Source organism: Drosophila ananassae, chromosome 2R (genome assembly GCF_017639315.1).
Source record: "Drosophila ananassae strain 14024-0371.13 chromosome 2R, ASM1763931v2, whole genome shotgun sequence".
NCBI classification, from domain to species: domain Eukaryota; kingdom Metazoa; phylum Arthropoda; class Insecta; order Diptera; family Drosophilidae; genus Drosophila; species Drosophila ananassae.
The window spans coordinates 24,615,056-24,633,848 of record NC_057928.1 but is presented as its reverse complement, the minus strand read 5'-3'; the positions used below and the strand labels follow the sequence as shown (position 1 = coordinate 24,633,848).

The window sequence follows — 18,793 nt, the reverse complement described above, 5'->3', positions numbered from 1 at the left end:
ACTGTTAAAAAAAAGTAATGTGCGCAGTTAAGGATTTAAAATTCAATTTTGCCATCAGGCTGAAAAATTCACCATGTAAAATACTTTGTAAGGTAAACTAATTCTACATACTTTAACGGTCAATGCAAGATGCAGTATTTTTGTGGTATGCTGGTATTATTTTTGAAAAAAGCTCTGGCCACACTGGCGCTAATCACGGAAATCCGATTCGGACAAAAACAATAGAATTATTATCAATCAGTGCAACGCGACCCCCACCAGCATAATTGAAACCATGCCAGCTCATTGGCTGCGAACGTTGTTTTGCATCTGGACTCATTGAAAAACCTAGCAGAAAGCGGTGACGTCACTATCGCAAAACACAACTTTAACTGCGCAGCGCAAGAAAAACAAAAACAAGGAAAGTCTGTTGTGGGTTGGGGAAGTCGAACGAGGGTTCGAGAAATTGATCCGCCCCATTGTGGCTAGTTTCACTTTTACCACGACGATTTAATTAAACCGGAGCACGTTCAAAGATTAGTTCACGATGACTGGTGATGAGAAGTTGCCGCTTAAGCAGGCGGAGGTCTCTATTCAGAGGTTTCAGGACATGGCGGTGGGTATACTTCACCTTAATAATGGATTTGTTCCCTAGTAAAATCGTATTTGTAGGTTCCTCACCACCTGAGCCTCCTCAAAAACCACCGCAGCAACATCGAAAAGAGTCTGGCCTTGGGAGACTGGCAGAAAATCAAAAAGGAGGAACTCAATGCTCTGCGGGTGATAAAACAGATCAAAAATCTCCTTCTGGAAATGGATGCACTGCGGGAGAAAGTGCGCGAGGATGACCTGGAACGCTTTGATGAGCTAATGCGCCCTGGGAGGGAAAGAGCCTTCGCTGGAATGAAGGATTTCGCAGGTAAGCTGTCGGACTTAAGACCTACCGGAAAAATCTAACATAATGCCTTCTAGAGCTCCAACTTAAGTCACCCACCTCCACTTTGGGCTCTCAGTACGACGAGGAGGACAATCAGGCGCATCAAATGGACATGAGAAATTTTTCCGCACACCAACAAATGCCGCAGCTACAGACAAATTTTCAGTTGGAAGAGCACCAATTGGCCCAGCGACAAGCCTGTCTGGAACAGATGGAGAATCTGCAGAGGGAGATCTACGACCTACACGGAATGTTCCACGGCATGCGGCAACTGACTGCAGAGCAGTCGGTGGCGGTGGAAAAGATCGCAGACAATGCCGAGGAGGCGTTGGAAAATGTTCAAGAAGGAGAGAGGCAGCTGCGGCAGGCGCTTACCTACAAAAAAGCTATGTACCCAGTGGTAGGTGCTCTGCTTGGCACTTGTGTGGGAGGACCCATAGGTCTGGTAGCCGGCATCAAAGCCGGAGGATTGGCAGCTGTGGGATGTGGCATATTGGGCTTCACTGGAGGCTCGGTCTTAAAATCAAATCCCAATGTAATGCATGGCAATATTGAAGAACAAACGGCGGAGGGCGACAGTGAGAATACCGAGAAGCTGGAGCTCAAGGAAAAGCCAGAATGACCCATCGGCGACAGCGCCAGGACCATGTCCACGGCCCTGGCCACCACGCACATCTGGTCGGCGAATACCCGGCGCCTGGAAGCGGCCACCAGTGGCATTGTGTGCAGCGTTCGTAGTTACTGTTCCGTTCAATAGAGATTTTAGGCATCTTTTAGTTCAATTAACCCTCTCTCCCAAATTTTGTGATCACCTTTGCAATGCAGCCTACCATTACCATTTTAGTGTCTACTTTAAGCGTTAAATAATTGTTGTACTCATGTCATGACACGGAATCTATGTATAGCTTGTAAGTTCTAATACGCAATATAATCCCATAGCTTTAACTTTTAAACTGGTGGACTCTTTTGTGGTTCGAAAAAGTCAGAAATTTCAATTTCAGGAGTTTAATATGAAGTGTAAAATCTTAGCTACAACATAATTGTAGAAACTGGCTACAATAACCATCTAAACTAACCGGCACTTACAAACTAAGTTAGATACATCTCTGCGATTACAGAGGAACGTTCACAGTGGTCCAGGCCTGTTTGAAGTTCTTTTTCTGGGCGTGCTGCTTCTTCCGTAGACGCTTGGCGGTCTTCTTCTTCTTGAACCACGCCGGATAGTTTCCGTACTGATCCTTGAGGGTTTTGCTGTTGAAGACGTGCTCCACGCCAGTATTCTCGTTGACTAAAGCGACCGGTTCACCCTTTTCCAGGCTCTCCTGGTGCTCGTAGATGAGTTCCTGTTCCTCTTTGGATTTCGCTTCCTAAATGGAATACTTTTAGTCAGCAACCAACATATAATTCCGCCATAACTTACCCTCTTGATCTCCTTGGAGGTCTTAACCTGTGCCACCTCGCTGATGTCTTTCATTATCTCATTTCCTTCGGCATCTATCAGTCCCAGGGTTTTCTTCAGGCGGATTAGTTCCTTTGCCTCGTAGCGCACCTTCTTGATCTTGTTCATTTCATCGCGGCGCTTCCGCGAGCGGTTATTTCTGCCCATTTTTCTGTTTTGTGGTTAAATTCACGGTTAAAAATGCTAAAACGAGGCAATTGCGTTTAACTTCTAAAAATGTAAACACGTGCCTTTGGATTTGCCACAGGTTTCTGCGATAGGTCGTGAGTCGACGTGCAGCGGTCACACTCTCAGCTGGTATTTTTTAAATATACCAAATTTATTGCCAGTTTCTTGATAGTCGTTACATTTTAAATTTTTGAGTATAATTTATGACATTTATTCTCAAATAATTTCCTTAAGAAATTATAATTTTCAATTTCTCTTTCAGATTTAAAATATAGAACAACAAAAAAACTATAAAAAGTTTCATCTTTTCAGTTTCAACAACAAAATTTTGTTAAGGGCATTACAAACTAACTAAAAAATATGTTCGTTGTATTAAAATTGTTAGATATTTTAAATTATTTCTTTAAAACTCTATTTATAACATAAACGTCTGTATGTATGTTGAAATATTTTTATATTTTCCTCTCTGCAATATGACTTTTGTATACAAACAAAATCAGCTGCTGGAAACTGCACAGACGCCAAACATGGGGAGAGTAAAAAGAGAGTACTGCTTATTACAGCAGTATATAATATCTTCAATAAGCCGGTTGTGATATACCCTTAGAATCTTTCCTTTTGAAATTTAACTTTATATCTCGAATCTATATGCTTTCAATAAGAATAAGAATCTTTGAAATTTATATCAAATTAAAATCCTTAAAGTTTTGAGTTTGAAGTCTGAGTTTGAAGTTACTTTATTTTGTATCTGTCTATAATTATTTCCCTTCATTTCTATTTAAAGAAAGTGAAAGTTTCATTCATCCAAAAAATGATATTATAAAACTATCAAAACTAACAGATTTTCATCAGCTAGAAAAGCTAGTCAGTCCTATTTTAAATTAAAAATGATTGAATATATATTATATTAAATATTGTTTATGTTATTTATTTGGGGAAATAGCTATGAGTGTTAGACTTTCTCTAGCAATTTCATGTTATTTAGTTTTTTGTAACTTGTAAATAGTAGCCATTTAGAAATTTTAATACAAATAGTCCTATTTAAACGATTTCCTTGTTCCGAACACCTCCCCGAATTAGAGGACCTTATAGGCGGTAGGGTATTAACTGGTAAGCCTCTCTTGCACATGCGCAGCAGTGGAAACAGCGGCTGAGAAACAGGGTAAGTGTGTCGGGCTCAGCTGTAGAGGCACCAATACACCGCCGGAAATACCAATACCAGGGCAGCCCGAAACACGTATAGAAAGAACCAGCTTTGGCAGCTAGTTTCTGAGCCTTCTGCCATCATTCGCTCGTCAGTCGTTGCTAGCATACGTCACGGAGTTCCTGCTGCGTCGTTCTTGCCTCTCTGCACTTCTCACCCCCTCTATCAGTTTTCAAACGGAAGCAATCAGCAAATAACAAAAAAAAATCACAACAAAAAACATTAAAAAAATTGTGAAAATCTTTGCCAGTGCAAATTAGTTGAGGGTGCCAGAGGAAAGCCAGAGGAGAGAGGTATTCGGCCATCAATCGATCAATAAACTCCCAGCAGCAAGTAAGTGCAGTTTTAACCCCCAAAAAAAAATCCAAGGCGGAAGTCCGTCAAGGAAAGGACCCTCAAACCATATACTTGTGTATGTGCACATTATTATATATGTTTTGCATCAAAGTTTGCTGAAAGCTGATGTACAAACATTTAAAGTGCAGCCAAGCGATACATACACAAAAATGCACAAAACCAAAAGACAGGGAAAAATTCTGATTGCACCTTCGCATTCAAAGAGTTCACACTTTTGCGCCTGTGTGAGTTGGTCCGTGTCGGTGTGAGGGGTTTCTTTGCTTTGGCCAGGCCAAGTAACTTTTTTTGCCCCCCCCCCACCCCACACCCCATGTTTTTGGCTGGAAATCGGACGAATAAGGAGTTCCCATTCTGGGCATCTAATAGCCATAAATTTGACTTGCATCACGTTTTCAGCATTTGTGGCGATCGTTATCAGATCCGTGCCACATCTCAGATCGCAGGCATTTGCCAGCTGGATGCACTGAGAAAAAAATATATATATGTGGATTTAGAAGATTTATAAAAAGGAGGGAATAAATTGTATCTTTTCTGAATAAAACAGATATTTAACTTCATTTTTACTTATTTTTATTTCTATCTATAGCTTATAATATCTATCTATTTTTTTTCTCTGTGCCTTTATTTGATCTTTGCCCTGATGAACTTTATTCAGCACCGTCTTTATGATTGTGTGTTCATGGAGTGTCAACCGTTGATGACAAGTGCAATGAATGTTGCGCTGATTAATATCTTAATGAGCCTTGCAATTATTATTTCCTCGTCTAAACTGAGCATTTCAATGTCCAAAAATACCCTTGGCTGGCTGCCAACAGCAAACTGCCTACTTGAAATGCTCAAAAATTTTAGCCAAGATCCAAAAGCCAAAAACGAACGAAAATAGGGAGCAACTTGGGAACTTGGGAGCAAAAGATTTGCTTTGGAAGAGGGCACTACAGATACGACTACCAATACAAGTGGAGGCCCAAAAACCCAACTGAATCATGTAGTATAGGAAATAATGTGCAGAACAGGTCTTTCAGTTGCCATTGTCCATTGTCCGAGCCGATCTGAAGGTGCTGGAAAAAAACCAAACAAAAAACAATATAAAAGAGGAGCTGAGCTGGAGAGAATGGCTGGTCCCGGATGATAAATCAAGACTGGCTAGTTGCTTGTCTGTGGTAACGAAAGAAAAATTGAAAAACAAAAGCCACAGACAACAACATAAACAATAAAACAGCTGATGAATCTGCAGCGAAGAGATTCGGCTGCAGCCGTGTGTGTATCTGACAGATACTTTTGGTGCTCGATCGCAGCGAACGAATCTCTGGTCGCCTTAATTGGCCAAAAGGGTAAACAGCAGCAAGACCAACTATTAAACAGGGAGAAATTAAAATCCGAAATTAAAACTTTTCTACTGCAATTACATTAAATTAAAACTGGTAATATCTTGTGTCTGTGTAAGGTTCAAAAATAGATATTTCGATAAAAGACGACCCAATTTATTTGACTTTTTCTCTTCTCTTCTGTGGCAGTGTCAGTTCCTTTGTGTGCTATTTTTGAACCAGTCTTTGCCTTTTAAGGCTTTGGTCAGCTTTATGGCGCTTTTCCCCCGACCGACAAGCCGAATAGTCACTGGAGTAGGGAATAGAGGCAATTAAGTCATCGTTAGACGGAATTAGAGACTTTAATTAGCAGAGAACAGTTTTTGCTGCCAACTGACGCGGCAGTTTGTCACGGCCCCTAGGGTCATCTCTCACTCAGCCAACCAACCCATACGGATACAGATACGGATACAAAAACCCAGCAGATACCAGATACCAGGGTAAGCACTTACCAGGTAGCAGAGTCGGCAGCTGGCTAATCCCAAAATGGCACGCATTGCGGCCCCGACTGAGACCCTCGGCCCTCCCGTCCGCCCGATAATTCCCGTCCATAATTAGAAAGTTAGTCAGCCGCCTTGTCGTAACTGTAATTACACATGTGTATCTGAAAGATATCCAAACAAAGCCGGCCAAACAACGGACACTTGATGTTCTCGGGTCGGTGCCTGGCAGGACCTGATTTATGATTTGTGGGAACGAAGAAAGAAGAAAGTGAGTCTGGTGATGGTGTGGGAAAAACCTGTTTGCCATTTACCCAGGACCCGAAACAAAAAGACAATAACACAGGCCTAGTGTCAAGTTCAAGTTGCCTGGTATCCGTGAGTTATATAACTCTTGCGTTTTTATAGAGTTCCTTTTTTGTTTTGGCTGCGCATCAGAAAGTCAAAAATTATGTCATAATTTTCAAGTAAACGCTGCAGCTGCAGCAACTTGGCCTATAGGGGAGGAATTGTTGGGAGGAGAGTGGGTTTGGGGGGTGGTTCCAGGTGGTAGGCCCAGTAACTGGTGACTGCACACTGCGCAGTTCTTCTTGCCCCTGCCACACGTCCGGGGGTTGCTGACGTGTTCATTTTCCACTGGCGCTGATTTGCAGCTAGCGCCTTTCATCGATTTGCAGCTTAGCCCAGCTCATGTGGGGGGTTCCGGGGTGGCACCACCGTCCGGAGGGGATGTTGGGACGGGAGCTGCTCAAAAATTTTGGTCTCCCTAGAACCCTAGAACCCGAAAATAGCAAAGGTGACCCCCAAAAATGTTGCGGAAGGAGAGGCTGCGAATAATTTTTTCTGGGCCTACATTTCCCTAAATGCGGAAGTCATTACTATGTGTGTATATCTCAGAATATATATGTATATATATATATATAAATATATAGGTATGTAGTATACACATAATTGCAGCAAGAGAGTGAAGCAAACCAAAACATTCAATAGGGCCTGTGAAGGTTGCTAGGTAATCGACATCAGGGGGGAGAAATGCTTTCTTTCTTGCTTTCGACTGCGCAGGTCAAACAAATTTGTTTGTAAACAAAATTGAAACGAAAATATCGGGAGAGAGCGAGTGGATTCTCCGTTTCTGCACCAAAAGTAGGGGAAATCCAGTAACAGTCACAGTAACCAACTGCGGTTCGAACTATTTTTAAATCCACTGCCTGGGGGTGTCTGCATGGGTCTGAGGGGGTCTTGGTCTGGGTCGATTTATTTGCGCCCATAAATCTCCTTTTTAATTGGCGACGTTCAAACACAATTGCTGTGTTTAAATAAGGCACTTTGCATGCTATATTTATGGCTAAGGACTATGGGGTTTTGGCCAGAATGGTGTCAAAAATTAATTCGATTGCAAGGGAGAAGAATATTCATTTTGCAAGATAGGCCTGAAGAACTAATACAGTGGGAGTTCTATTAATACTTATTTATAGATGAATGATTTGCTAAAAACATACTTTCCTTGAGACTATCTATTTTTTTTTGCCATTGTAATATTACAACTAAAAAGTCCGATTATTTAATTGCGACTCATGAGTTCTAACTCATGATGATGAGCTATTCCGAGTCACCAGAGTAACTGCTGATGAGCTGATGTAATCTGTCCCAGAAGGGCGCGTAAATCGATTGACTGCCGGAATATTAGATTGATTGATTGTTTACCATACCATTATTCTATACTATACTGGAGGCCACAGACGGCGCTGACCCCGTGATCCATATACAGCAGCTGGGGACTGACACTGATACTGATAAACAAAGTGATAAAATAAATGCGACGTGTCCACCGGATTGGCCCAAGAAGATTCTCAGGGAATAATGTCAATTGCGTCTCACGTCTCCTGATTGAAATTACGCGTTATAAAGCATCCATTTGCACATATAAAAATTTAATAAAAAAGCTCATCTAAATGCCATTATACATATGTAAGCGAACTTGAAATCGTATATACAGGGTCTTGTATTCATTTTATTATCTCGTATGTGCTGGGTGACATACAGAGAACCTGCAATCCCACATTTATCATTGATCGTTTGATAAGCAGTTGCCATATAATGAACTTGGCCAACCTCCTTGCTCCCCCTGATTTTAAAAGTTGTTGGTACAGTGGACACTAATACTGGGCAACTGTCTCTTTGTTCGGGTGGGTGTATCACTTGCGTCATTTTTAAGAGCTTTGCAAAGGAATTATTGGACTTTGTAGTCACTTAGAATATCAGATCTAAACGGTTGAGAAATATCAAAAAGATGTTGTGGAAGATTTGGTAGTTTAAGATTCAAAAACCACACGCAATAAGGTTCATACAAGGCTCATATGTCTCATACAAGACCCCTAACTTCTGATACTTATGGTAACCATTAGAATGCATTGAAGAAATTTCATGTTCAAGTATAAACATCATAAACATCTTCACAAATTTACGCACATTATTTGTCCAACAGATTGAATAAAAAGTGGCTTCTCTGGAAGTGGCACAAATGTAAAGAGCTTCTGTCGATGGATGCGTTGGCGTTTTGTCATTCGACTCTATGTTGTATTTGTATCTCAAAACTGCGCAGTATCTTGAAGCTATGCTTTTGGAGTGTGCTCTGAGATACTATTAAACGGGGTGGGTCTAAGTTAGCGGAGTTCGTGCGCAATAACCCAGAAAGAAATGCTCAAGTCGGCTGACTTTATTTCAGCCACGGTTCACTCCACATTTCTTTGATGCTGTCCGCCCTGAATTCAGATGTTTGTTTGGCTTTGGATGAAAACTCCAACATTTGTTTTAATCATACTGGGGCACCAGAAGCTGCTTACAACTTATGTAATGGTTACCATAAACATTACTTGATTAGATAAAACATCCAGCATTTCTCTTCAGCCCCGTTTGTTTATTTGCGTTTAAAGTGTTGTCGGGCCGAAATAGTTTGTATTTTGTTTTCCATTTCGTTAGCGTCTTCCCAGTGACGCCAATTTTGTTTACTTCTACGCAAAAGTGGGGGAATTTTGTTATTTTTTTTAACATAAACAAGACGCGTGCAGACTGAGATTAATTATAAAAACTTCGGTTGGCCAATGGTGTGGCGAGATCACAAGACTTTCGAGGGCTATAGTGGCTACTGGCCATAAAAATACATGAATTTCACTATATACTTCTCCCATAAATATCTAGCTATATCCGGAGATCTTTTTTTCGGCGATTGCCTGATTTTTGGCACCTGTGCGCGGTGCGCTCTCAAGAATCACAGTAGCAGCCGTGAGCTATATTTCTCTCTGCAAACGCCACTACCTCGTCAGCTGTTGCATGATAAAATTTCTAAAAATATATAGGCAACAGAAACAAAATGTTGGGAATAGAAAACGAGCTAATGGCTAAATAACCTTGAACCTGGCCGAGAGGTTGTGCTTTTGCTTCAAGCCACAAATATGTGTATTTAATGCAATTGTGTTGGGTTTGTTTATTATCTAAAAAGAAATTATTTAATGTGTGGGGTGACGAGAATTCGTTCTGAGAGTGGAAAGAAACCAAAAGACCCTAATGAAGTGCGAATTCAAGTTTTTCAAAAAACACAGACAAACCGACATCTTCGCAAACAGTAGCAGACATTTGATGGGGTCTATGTGAATTGATTTCAAATTGCATAATGCCATATAATCATGAAAATGGCAACGAAATTAAGTCAGAACCGATTTGAATGCCTCGAGTGTTCGCTATCTCACGATGAATGACACTTGCAAATAGTTCTCAGCGATTCATTAGCATTTTTATGCGTTGCGACTGCCGCCCGACAACTTATTGCTTGGCTGCCTCTGCCGCAGCCGTGACTCGGCATTAAAAATCTAAAATTATTAACCAGAGAAACTGTATTTCAGCGTGAACTTTGGAGCAGCCAGCTGCCAACTACTTTTAACCAAGACCCAGAGGCACTAAAAACAAATTTGCAGACCATTTTCATTATTTGAGAAAATAAGAAACTAGTCTATAAAATACATATTTTTATATATCTGCTTAAAAATATGAAATCAATTTAATAATATTGCAAGAAATAAATTATTTTAAACCATATAATAATCCATTTTATAAATACTGATGAAAATAATTGCATGTTTAATAATAGCTGATGTCGGCGTTTAATTATTATATATAATCAAGTAGGTTTCATTTTAAAAGCTGATTTACTTAATTTATTTACTAACTTATTTTACTTTCAAATATATATGTTGACTTGATTTCAGTTCATTTAATGTTTATTGTTCAATATGTGTCATTTCAATTATTTCAATTTTATTTGTTCTGGAACCAAAGTTGGCATTTAATGTAAAGCTTTGTTGAAATTCTTATTTCTCAATAGAATGTTTCAATAGAAACTTCACTGAAGTTAAGTTAAATTTTTCCATTATGTGTTAATATAATAGGAAAATAATTATTGAAATTTCCACTATGTTTATATAAATATATGGAATCTGGTTATAGAAACTTTTAAAAAATTTCCTCTATGTCTAAAAAAAGGGGAAAATTAATACATTTGAATAAATAGTAAACCAATTCTTTGGTATTTCTTGTTAGATTTTTTTTTATAAACAAAACACAGTAATATTTTCCACTATGTCTTAATAAAATAGAGAAAGTAAATATTTAAATAATTCCATAAAAACCCCAGTAAAATTTTGGATTAGAAAAAATAGTAATGTTTTCCACTATGACTCAATTAAATAGGACAGATAAATATTGAAATAATTCCATAAACCCCTGAGTAGAACTTTCGAAACCCTTTTGTGTATTGTTTTTGTGTGTACCCACTACGCCTCCCCCTGCTTAGTCACTTGGGTAGCCCGTGCCCGAGCCAGTGCCAGCTAGTTGGCAGCGAAGAGCCACTTGGTCTGGCGGCTATAGAAAAGTATCTAGCAGATACAGATACACCATTGGAGGGGCGGTGGTGGGTCGTGAGGGGGCGAAAGTGTGTCAATGCGCAAACGTCAGAGCAGCTGATCGGAGAGCGAGAACGTTAGTTGTTAGCTTTTGTGTTAGTATCTGTGTTTTTCATTTTTGCAGCTGGGAGAGAGCGAAGCCATTTGTTGGTAAACAAAAATCACGATCAGCACGTATGATCGCCACTCGGGGGCTCTCCGGTTTCGGCTGCTCAGCTGGTCGGGAAGCATAATTTTGGCTTGGCTGGCTTTGTTTACTGCAGTGCCCCTCTGCGATCGTTGCTTTTTGCGTTTTAAAAAAATACATAATTATGGGCTTAGATACGCTCGCGTACGTTGCTCTCCCAGGCTCTCTCGCGCTCGTTGTCCGCTCGGAGTATCTGTCAGATACTTTTTTATTTGAGTTTTGTTTTGAGGCCTTAGCTGCGATCGCTGGCATTCGCCTTTGATATTTGAAAGCAAACGCAACGCGCAGCAGGAGCAGAAGCAGCACCAGCAGCCGCAGTGCATCACACGGAAAGTGAAACCCACAAAGAACATTAGGTAAATAAACAAAAAGTCAAGTGTGCTTCAGATAGCGTCAGAGAGCTCCTCAGAGCAAAGTGTGAGATGTGAGATAGCCAAAAAAATCTAACAAAACCCTCGAAAAAAATTGGCTAAATTGCAGCAGCTACAGTAGTACACAAAGATACAGATACGCACACACACCGATGCGGGCCCAGATACATAGATACTCAATCGCAGTGTAGCGTAGCTTTTGTTCTTGCGCCCGCTTTTGAAATTCAAATGCGCTTCCGCTGGTTCAGTTCAGTTGGCAAACGAGTGTCGACTTGGCTGTACCTCTGCAGTGGCTCTGGCTCTGGCGTCCGAATCCGCATCCGAATCTGTATCAGTATCTGTATCTGTCTCTGTACCCGTATCCATACCAGTGGCTGTGTATCTGATAGAATTTACGTGAACTGTGTAAAGTTTTCCACCCACAAAGGTGAGCATCACCCCATCGATCCATCAGAATAGTTTTCCATTTGTGTTCAATTAGTGCCTCGGATTGGGGATACGTGGTCTTTGGCAGAATTCCGAAATTTCTGTTCGCCACTGCCAAGGTCGGGACTGACGTCACTCGGTCTGGCTTGCATAATTCCGCATTATGCCATAAAGAGAAATACCCCGCTCCCCACCCACCACCACCTCTCGAGTGTTTGTTACAGATTGGTTTTTGTGTTTTTCCAAAAAAAAAAACAAAAAAATTAACAAACAATAACACGAAATTCCCTCAAAACAAAGGAACTTGCACTTTGACAGGCAGAGCTTAAAGCTAATCAGATACGAATTTGACTGATATGAATATATACAAAAAAAAATATGGGTATATAGGTAGGGAATTGCGAGTGTCTGTGTATTTCGGTCCTATATAGATGGGCTATTGGTTTGTACTTAAAATAAAGCTTTAGATATTGTTCTTTGTTCGCCATACTCGTTCACATCTGATGGGATCGCTAATGAACTGCTGGGTCCCTCTAGTTCTGCGATCGCAGCAGCTGTCAGCTAAACTAAATTAGTTCAAGTTCATTAGCCCAGCCCCACTAGAGAACCCCGCAGCACAGCCCCCGCGAACTGGTACAATCAATTGAACAAAGCCTGAACTTTCGACTGTCGGCTAGTTAGCTGCACACGCCAGACTCTGGTCTATAGTCAGACCCAGACTATATAGTAAACAATACTATTCAAACGGCAAACAAAAAAGCAAAAAAAAACAAGAGATTATTAGCATAGTTGACGCTGTCTGGCAAACGCGTCTGGGGTGCGGCTTATCGGCCTGCAAATGAGTTGGCGAATATTTTTTTAGCGATGATAGCAGCCGAACTAGTTTCGATGGCCCAAACATTTGTTGACTTGATAGGGAACAGTGCCAGGGCATTGTGCGGATAAGGAACTCGTTAGATATCTGGTCTATGGTTATGTAACCAATTATCGATCAAGGACGGACGTGCCCGAGGAGAACCAACAAAATTCTGAGCTAAAATAAGTGCTATGATATGGGAAACAAAGAGTCAGTAGCCAAGATATATAATGTAAAAATCAAACACATTATATGTTCGATTCAAGGTCACAATTATTTGGCTGCAGATGTGCAAAAAGTGAAACCCAATTTACTAGAGAACCAGTACACATCGGGGTCCATGACCAAACCTAGGGTTATCTCGGATCCGACCGTCAGTGGTGTAAGCTGTCCGTCATAAACGTATGAGCCTTCGATTGGTCCCCCCGTACGTGTTTATTAATAAAATGCCAGCACGGATCCGCAACCACTGCAATCGCTGTTGCACAATGCAAATTTTGTTTCGACTGCGAATATTTTTTCTCTATTTGAGCAAAGAGTGCCAAACGTGGGCCAGCCAGAATATGGCCAGGCATTTTGAGGTCAGGCTAGTAGTGAGTTGCGTGCATCCGAAAGATACAGGCAGTCGGGATTAAAACGGAAAATGTGCCGTTTATCGTTCGAGTATGCACCAATTATGGTGGCTCCTGCCTTTGCTGTTTACTTCATTACCATCCCGGGGCAATAATCAGAATTTATTTCTGCCTCATGAGTCAATGGCCAGGCCCCATCAAATTTGATTGTCAAACTTTCGCTGACATTTTGACTCGGACTGCCTCATCAAACCCAATTTTCGAATGCTTCTCTGGCTCTGTCTCTGTCTCTGCTGGAGGAGATTTCACTTTGTTAGTTGGTGGCTGGATGTAGACAAAAGTATTTTTCTTTTGCCTGGTGCTTTTCACGTTTTCGTTTTGCGGTCAAATTGCAAATTGCCTCGCCAATTGTCTCTGCCAGAGTCCAGAGTTTTCTTCGGCTCAGCACATAGAGCTTTTCCGGCGAAAATGTGCCTGTTCAGACCCGATCGGGCATTTTTATGACGATGCGATAATCAGCCAAGACGATTTAGTTCAATTCATCTGGGGGATACATATACTGCGGTGTATTGTGTACTGCCCCGTGGGCTATGTGGGTCCACATTTTCCTATTGTCATGACGCGAGCCCGATTCAAATTGCATATAAGCATACACAGTACTCGGTAGTCAGTAGTCAGTAGTCAGTATTGTGTGTGCCATATATAATTGCCCCGATCATAAGCTCGGCGCATGCACACGGCTCGAATCGGGTTGGTTGGCTTGGTTTATATACGGACAAGTATATACGAGTATCACTGGAAAACTTAATGGCCAATGCAGCGATACTTTACGGCACTGCCATGTCTATTATACAGTTGTCAGCACAGTGCTATAAAAAAATCTGATTAATATAATCAAAGGCAATTGCCGTCTTTCGTTAATTTGCGTTGAGGAAATTTCACTTTCGCAATTGAGGCAGAGTTCCCATTTTCATTAGATTCAATTGACTGAAACTAGTGGCTTGAGTTAAATACCCCGAATTGCAATACAATAAAAAACAATGGCTAGTTTTATTTAATTTGAAGCACAAAAGGTGCATATGTGCATTTTTCGGAATTGGAATTAAACAAAATAATTGACAAAAGGCGGTACTTGGGTTTTACAAACAAACAAAAAAGAGATTATTTTCAAGTACTTTCGTTCTTTTATTAAAAAAATTACTATTTAGTATAAATTTTTTAAAAAAGATAGTTTTGAGAATAAAACAGATTAAAGTTTTAAGGAGAAAACCTGAAGAGATTCATTCTGTACTATACTTCTTTCGAGTATATCCAAGAGTATTACCTAAATATCCTTACAATATTTTAAAAATATTGAAGAGGCTTGAATAAGATAATACAACAAACTGGTGTTTTCTATGCCATCAAACCAAATGGAAAGGGGAATTTTAAATGGTCTATAAAATATATATTTATTTTATACATATATTGTATTATATATCAAAGTAAGCATTAAAATTCCATTTCATCCTAAATATGTAGTATTTAAGCTATAGCAAATATATAGTTTTGAAAACAACAATCCTTAATATTTATAGACATTTACTCCTTTAATTTAATACCTTTTCTCATGATTTCACTCAATAAATTAATGGTGCCACTTTGCAGAGTGTACGAGCATGGCAATTAAATGAAATTAAGTAGCCGCCCCGTGAACCGCGTGCACCCACGCAAACAAGCAGCTTAGCGAGCTGGAAAGTGGGGGGTTAACTGCGCAGTATGGCGGGGCAGGGGCTGGGATGGCGATTACGCAATATGCGCACAATTTGCCAAGCTCATTTCTAATGCTTTTCCTTTCCTTTCCTTTCGATTGCAGCTATTACGCTACGAAACCAGAACAAGAACAAGATTAGACGCGGCGAAAGCAAACAGAGAAGCGTACAAACAGTAACAAAACAAAAGAATTAAAGAAAAGACTGAGCAACGTTCAAGCAAATCCAAGGAACAAACAACAACACCAACACAACACCAGCAACATAAGCAATCTCCCCATTGTCTCCCTAACTGTAGACCTAAAGCTAAGAGCAACAGCATAAGGCAGTGACCAGCGAAGCAACTTTGATCTCAACACCCGCAAAGCAATAAGTCCAAGTCCAGACCGGATCCGCTGCACTAGCCCGTATAATGTTAAGCAGCCTCGCTTCGTACCTCTTTGGATCGCCAGCAACACCCGATTCCATTAGCCAAGAAGCGAATCCCGCCCAGAATCCCGACTCGAACGCACCCTCCAGCCCCGTCAGGGACCCCACGGGAGGAGATGTAATTGAGGTAACCTCGTCGACGCCATCGGTTGCGGGCAGCAGCAACACCAATCGCGCCCAGGCGGTGCGGACCGCCAACGGCAAGCGGGGCAAGAATAGGCGTGGCAAGCGCTACCAGCAGCAGCTGCAGCAGCAGCAGAGGAAGCAGCCGGCGACGATCACCAAGCTACTGACGCCCTCGGGCGAGACCATCGAAGAGGACTTTGACGAGGACGAATGGTACATTGTCGAGAAGGAAGGTGAGTTCACAAAGTCCTTATAAACTGTGCCCAAAATAGTAGAGACCTGATATTTTAACTTCTCCATCTTTCTTTCTAATATTTTACAGACGAGGAGGACGACTCCCTGCCTCGCAGCGACTCCGAGGAGGAACTCTCCGTCGTCGAGGTGCCGCAGCCCAGGGGGGCGAACACCGTCTCCTCCTCCTCCGCCGGTGGGGCCTCCGGCAATGGCCCAGCTGCTGCACGCCGCCGCCAGCACATCCAATCGCATTCCCTTTACAGCGGGCCGCGGCCGCAGCAGCAGCGCAACTATCTGCAGCGTTCGCGCACCGGAAGCGGTGCCGCTGCTGTCCGCCCGCTGAGCATCTCCACCCTGAGCCCGCCCAGAAGCGTTCCCGGATTGGCCGACTCTGACAATGTCAGCCAGTCGCTGTACGTGGCCTCGCCCAGTGGCAGCGATCAGGGTCAGGGTCAGGGTGCTAACGTGCTGATGGAGGAGTCCTGGTACGTAACACCGCCACCATGCTTCACCTCGATTGGGCCAATCAATATGGAAACATCACCATTTGAGAATCTATTGATTGAGCATCCAAGGTTGGTGATCTTTATAGTACACAATACCAGACTACCCCCGAAAAAAAACCCCGAATCCCCCCGAATCCAAAACACGATTGACAGCCGAAAAGCACGCTAATGAAACTATTTAAGCCACTTTTTAGCTTCCGAGAATCTGTCATTAAAAGAACACTTTTTCTTTTTTTATTTCAGCATGTCCGTTTATCGTAGTATTAGGTCCACCCAGGAGGGCACCGAAAGTTTTGTTAATCTTGATCTCGGGGTGTCGGCGGAGGTGCCGCAGGTGGAGCCGGAGCCGGAAGCTGAGCCGGAGGCCCGGGGCCAGGCTTTGCAGGAGCAGCGCTCCCATAGCGCTCGCTGCGATCGCCATGCGGCCGCTCAGCTGAAGCAGCAAACTCTGGCTCGTCAGAGCCAGAAGGTAAGGACATTTTAATCCTTCGAATAAAAATAAGAAAAATGTATAATCTTGATGTATCCATAGAGCAACAATAAGAAGGAGCACCAGCAGCTGTGCCGCAGCGCCATGAAGCGGGCCAACAAGGTGCGCGACTTCCAGGCCAAGGCCAACCGCCCGCGCCGCTCGGAGATGCAGCACTGCAAGCTGGTCAGCGGCGCCAACAACAACCGCAGCAAGTGCTGCTACTAGGCACGCACCACCCGCACCGCAGCTGCACCACCAGCCACACCCCCACCCCTTTGCCTCCCAGGCCCCAAGCGCTGGAGAGGAGCATTACAATCATGGCAGGCGACGCGAGGGCAACGCGTACCGATTTTAATTAGTATTTTAACTTAACCCCCAGAAGAAAAGAGAAAATCTGCAAAAAAAGGCCACCAAAATATCAAAATCTAGCAGCTAAAACACATACGATTAATGAATTAAACTTAATAATTAATTGTGTAAAAAAAAAAAACGAAAAACAAAAGCCACAAAAAAATTTATCTATCTGTGTAAATGCGTAGGTTTTAACGTTTGCCGTTTCAATTTAAAAACTTATATGAAAAATACCAAAAAAATGCAATAAAATTTTCAAAATGAATATGCAAAAAAACCCATAAGATAAACACACATAAAAAATGACAAAAAAAAAAATATGTATAATATAGGCAACAGAAATGATTTTGTTAATATAGCGAAGAAAACTATTTTATTTATTTAACCATTAAACACAAAACACACACCGATAAGTTTATGATATGTTTTGCAAAACAGTTTGTGTTTATTCGATTGACCAATCTCTGATGGATCTTGTGTTGAAATTGATTTGTTTGAGTTAGTATGTACTTTGTGTGTAACTTATCGACAGGAAGATTGTACCATTATTGCCCCAGCACCACAAATAATGATCTATTGTATGCCTGATTTTGTTGGAAATGCGAGCGAGTATGTATGAAAAAAGATAATGTGTGAAAAAAAGGACAAAAAAATGATAAAAGTATATATAACAGAAGAAAAAATCGCAATAAAAAATGATATAGCTAAAACTTAAAATATGTTTTTTATCTTGGGGATATACCTATTTCAGAGGGGATGAGTTCCCTTTACTGACCATGGAATAATATTATTAAAATTACTATTTAATAAGAAGACCCACCAAGATCTCCCCTTAAGTAGGTCAGTGGTGGAGATCTAAGGAGCAGTCACGCTTTGTGGACAAGGGTTGCCCTTGATGGGTTATGGATTTGAAGCCATTGTCCGTTGTGGCAGTACTATTCCAGGGTCGAATTGTCGGGAGGCGGACGAGCCTTTCACAACGCTTATAATGGCAAGTAACTAATTAGTGATTTGTATTTTAACGCAGACACGCTTCGCAAACGGAGGCAATTAAACGAGCCTAACTGCACACACTCTTCTGGCCGAGTGTCGACAGTTAGGTGCCGTTGACCTTGGCCAAAAGGTAAGGGGTTACCCAGCTCCACTCCAAATGGAGTCCCCATCCCAGAGCCCCATCTTCAGCTTCCCATACTCCTCCAGTTCCTCAGACTTCCGCAATGCTGAGCGAATCTAACGGCAAACGGCCACAACGAAAGTAAATCAGCAAATGGAATCATCTCAGGTGGGGCTCTTCGTAAGATTCTTTCACAATCTGCAAGAGGTTGAGAGCCCTGAGAGCCACCACCAGAGTGCGGTTGGGTGGTTCTGCTCTTCTACACAGGAAGAAAGAAAGAAGGATAAATGTTAGGGTTTAAAGCCAAGGATTTCCAGTAACAATACTATTTAAAGAATAGTGTGGAATTTGGTTGGTTGGTCTAATAATATAGTTTATAAAATGATTTTACTGAACTCTTAGCTCTTTAAATAGTTAAATAACGATTTTAATTTTTCCTGAATATTAACATGAATATAACCTTATGAATATTTATTCTTAAAATACATTCCCTTAATATTCATACAAGTTCATGGTAAAGCAATTACTATATTAC

General features: G+C 41.6%; 3 protein-coding genes across 8 annotated transcripts; 2 read left to right on the top strand and 1 right to left on the bottom strand.

Annotated features, from left to right (window-relative positions):
- Positions 1-154: 154 nt before the first annotated feature.
- Positions 155-1,869, top strand: LOC6507695 (syntaxin-17). The gene is made up of 3 exons (XM_001956126.4): positions 155-595; positions 652-898; positions 952-1,869. Exons 1-3 carry the CDS (start codon positions 527-529, stop codon positions 1,536-1,538), a joined length of 903 nt encoding a protein of 300 aa, XP_001956162.3. The 5' UTR covers positions 155-526; the 3' UTR covers positions 1,539-1,869.
- Positions 1,870-1,905: 36 nt separating this feature from the next.
- Positions 1,906-2,662, bottom strand: LOC6507364 (protein LLP homolog). 2 transcript variants are annotated; one of them, XM_032454456.2, is made up of 3 exons: positions 2,606-2,642; positions 2,337-2,526; positions 1,906-2,283 (listed from the first exon to the last, which is right to left on the bottom strand). In XM_032454456.2, the coding sequence occupies exons 2-3, from the start codon at positions 2,520-2,522 to the stop codon at positions 2,029-2,031; spliced, it is 441 nt and encodes a 146-aa protein (XP_032310347.1). In that variant the 5' UTR covers positions 2,523-2,526; positions 2,606-2,642; the 3' UTR covers positions 1,906-2,028. The 2 variants fall into 2 exon arrangements, with proteins under 2 accessions (XP_032310347.1, XP_001956163.1); XM_001956127.4 differs by having other exon boundaries at positions 2,337-2,662.
- A 1,160-nt stretch (positions 2,663-3,822) lies between these two features.
- Positions 3,823-17,861, top strand: LOC6507696. Of its 5 annotated transcripts, none has more exons than XM_014909924.3 (5): positions 3,823-4,080; positions 15,131-15,814; positions 15,904-16,390; positions 16,565-16,790; positions 16,854-17,861. In XM_014909924.3, the coding sequence occupies exons 2-5, from the start codon at positions 15,439-15,441 to the stop codon at positions 17,016-17,018; spliced, it is 1,254 nt and encodes a 417-aa protein (XP_014765410.1). In that variant the 5' UTR covers positions 3,823-4,080; positions 15,131-15,438; the 3' UTR covers positions 17,019-17,861. The 5 variants fall into 5 exon arrangements, with proteins under 5 accessions (XP_014765410.1, XP_014765411.1, XP_044570793.1 ...); XM_014909925.3 differs by lacking the exon at positions 3,823-4,080 and adding an exon at positions 11,264-11,406; XM_044714858.1 differs by lacking the exon at positions 3,823-4,080 and adding an exon at positions 11,265-11,406 and having other exon boundaries at positions 15,904-16,300.
- Positions 17,862-18,793: the final 932 nt, after the last annotated feature.